The following is a 3,251-nucleotide window of genomic DNA, read 5'->3' as shown; positions in this document are numbered from 1 at the left end:
CCCCCCCCCCCCCCCCGTCGCAACGTTCCCAAGACAGTGGGCCGCCTGCAGCGAGACCGGTTCAATTGGCAGTTGGCGCTGTGATAAGCGTGTCGCAATCCCATGGTCGCGGTCACGCCATATGCTCCCACACAATGCCGCGACGCGTTTGCGGGGACTCCTCTCCGATGGCCACCCGCAAGCCATTCATCTTCTCGAGCCTCTGGTTGTTGTACATGTTAGTGATGGGTACATATTAGTGATGGGGCTGACGCTCTTGGCGACTTCTTTTAGTAACCTTTGCGTGCGAGTTGCAGTGTGCGTCCGGTAGCGGTCCATTGCCCATGGGTGTCGTTGGAGGCTCCCCCCCCCAATCGAGTGGTGCCAATTCGTAATGACTCGTCTGAACAAGTCGTCATGTCGGTGATGGTCCGACAATCTGTCCGTATGTTGCAGATTGTTGCAACAGATCTGGAGCCCAAAGGGCTTTCAGCACCGGCACACAACCCAGACGGATGCCCCCACGCCGTCTACCATGCCTTCCCCCAGGCCGATCACCTCGAGGCCATTACCCGGCATCATTTTTCTGCGTATGACACCATAGATAGACCATATTCTCGCCAATGGCAGCCCGAGCGATGTCAAAGATATTGCCGTCTCGCATGGGGTCTTGCGTGCTTGATGTTCATGGCGTCGAGGGCCTCGTGGTCGTTGAGCCTCAGAGTATAAAACACGTGCGGCGCACGCATGCCCGCGGAGATGTCTCGTCCATCGGATCCTGATCTGAGCATCCCGATCTGGGCGTCGAATCAGCACCATTGTCTTACGTATTCGTTGTCTTAGCGAACGCTTGAAAGCACTGCCGCTGTCCCCCTTTTGGCCAGTCTCAACGGCGTGATCACGGATTACTGAACTGCCATGGCTGGCATTTCTCCGGCTGGGGGTCCCTTCCAGGACAGCCCTACGGAGAAGCGACGTCTCGAGGAGACGCAGGACGACAAGCTGGGCTCCAGCCCTGCACGATTCCATCACCGATGAGGAGAGCAGACCCGCCAGGACGGGCCACTACGGATCGACCGAGGACCACGTTTTCTCCCGACCCTTCGGTTGCGGACTACTGGCGCAAGGTCTACGAGCAGGCGGGGTACGAGAACCGGCACCGTTTCGACCCCACGCTGGAGTGGACTGCCGAAGAAGAGAAGAAGCTGGTGAAGAAGGTGAGATCGCTACAGCCCGATCGGGATGATCTGCCTGGAGGGACAATGGCTGACAGACGCAGATTGATTGGCGCATCTTGCTGTGGGCATGGATCATGTTCGTGGCGCTCGATCTCCACCGAAAGAACATTAATCGTGCCATTTCCCCACAACATGGTTCGTACAATGCAGCGTGATGCGCATGCACGTGCTGATATGTGGTGTAGTTGCCCGAGCTGGGCATGGACACAAACGACTTCAACTATGGCCAAACTGTCAGTGTCATGATTTCAGTCATCGAGAAGAACACGACTAATGCTGCGTAGATTTTCCTCGTGTCGTTTCTCTCGGCCGAACTGCCCAGCGGTCTCATCAGCAAGAAGCTCGGTGCTGACAGGTGGATTCCCTTCCTGATCGTGTCTTGGTCCATCGTTGCGGGCTCACAGGCGTTCCTGACCAACCGCGCCGGCTTTTACGCCATCAAGGCTCTGCTTGGCCTGCTGATGGGCGGATTCATTCCGTACGTCGCCATTGTACATATCTTTCTGGCGCTATTGCTGACCCTCGCAGGGATGTTGTCCTGTACTTGACCTACTTTTACAAGTCGAATGAGCTTCCCGTGAGGCTGGCGTGGTTCTGGACAGCCCTCAGCACGTCGAACATTGTCGGTTCTCTGGTGGCCGCTGGTGTCCTGCAGATGCGAGGCGTCAATGGCTGGGCTGGATGGCGCTGGCTGTACGTACCCTGCAACGATGGCGTGTCCCGGCAATGTACTAACAGACTGCCGCCAGCTTCCTCCTCGAGGCCATCTTCACCATCATCGTCGGCATTTTCGCGTGGGGCCTCATGCCGCCTGGGCCGTGTCAGACGGCCAACTGGTTCCGCGGCCAGAAGGGCTGGTTCAGCGAGCGCGAGGAGCTCATCCTCGTCAACCGGCTGCTGCGCGACGACCCGAGCAAGGGCGACATGAACAACCGGCAGGCGGTGGGCGGCAAGAAGCTCTGGCTCGCCGTCAGCGACTGGGAGCAGTGGCCGCTGTACCTCATCGGGCTGACGACGTACATCCCGCCGTCGCCGCCCAACACGTACCTCTCGTTCATCCTACGGCAGCTCGGCTTCTCCGTCTTCGAGGCGAACCTACTGGCGATGCCGTCGCAGTTCCTCTTCGCCGTCAACCTGCTCATCATCTCGTGGGTGTCGGAGCGCGTGCGGGAGCGGGCCATGGTGTCGTCGACGTCGAACATTTGGATCTTCGCGTGGCTCGTGCCGCTCGTGACGCTGCGCGCCGACGCGAGCCCCTGGGTGCGCTACGCGCTGCTGACGGGCCTGCTGAGCTACCCGTACTGCCACGCCATCCTCGTCGGCTGGAACGCCAAGAACAGCAACTCGGTGCGCACGCGGGCCGTCAGCGCGGCGCTGTACAACATGTTTGTGCAGAGCGGCAACATCGTGGCGTCCAACATTTACCGCGAGGACGACAAGCCGCTGTACCGCCGGGGCAACAAGATCCTGCTCGGCATCTGCTGCTTCAACATTGTGCTGTTCTATGGCGTCAAGGCGTTCTACGTCTGGCGGAACAAGACGCGTGACGCCCGGTGGAACGCGCTGACGAAGGCGCAGCAGGACGACTACCTGCTGAACACCAAGGATGAAGGCATGAAAAGGCTGGATTTCCGATTCTCTCACTGAGGACCTTTGCGTAGGGCGGTGAGAGAGGAATGGAGAAAGTACATGTCAAAGGGTCACACACACCCTATTATTTGAAGGTGTCGGAAGAGAAGCCTCGTGGTGCTGGGTGCATGCAGAGGTCTTGGTGGGAAGGCGCTCAGTGGCGTTCAGCTGTCTGGGAGCCTCGTACTGCCTGCCACGTTCACATAACCACGTAGCAGGCACCTCGCTTAAATCGATACCTCTTGAACATGCCATATTTTCATCACTACCCGTCGTCCATGTGGTTCCAAGAATGCATTGAACTCCTCACTACGAATTTCGCGCTCCAATTCTCCTCGTGGTGCATTCCTCAAACACGAAAACGCAGGCCCTCCACCACAACCCAATATAATGTACCTTAGGTGG

At 58.3% G+C, this 3,251-nt stretch overlaps 1 protein-coding gene across 1 annotated transcript; it reads left to right on the top strand.

Moving 5' to 3' along the window:
- Nucleotides 1-1,013: 1,013 nt before the first annotated feature.
- Nucleotides 1,014-2,864, top strand: VDBG_09260 (conserved hypothetical protein; the record flags this gene model as incomplete). Its single annotated transcript, XM_003000719.1, has 5 exons — nt 1,014-1,196; nt 1,403-1,450; nt 1,502-1,695; nt 1,746-1,910; nt 1,967-2,864. The coding sequence occupies 5 exons, from the start codon at nt 1,014-1,016 to the stop codon at nt 2,862-2,864; spliced, it is 1,488 nt and encodes a 495-aa protein (XP_003000765.1).
- Between the last annotated feature and the right edge of the window lie 387 nt (nt 2,865-3,251).

The sequence above is a fragment of the Verticillium alfalfae genome, genomic scaffold (assembly GCF_000150825.1).
Source record: "Verticillium alfalfae VaMs.102 supercont1.14 genomic scaffold, whole genome shotgun sequence".
NCBI lineage: Eukaryota > Fungi > Ascomycota > Sordariomycetes > Glomerellales > Plectosphaerellaceae > Verticillium > Verticillium alfalfae.
Note: the sequence above shows the minus strand (reverse complement) of the source record. Positions and strands in the feature narration are given on the sequence as shown.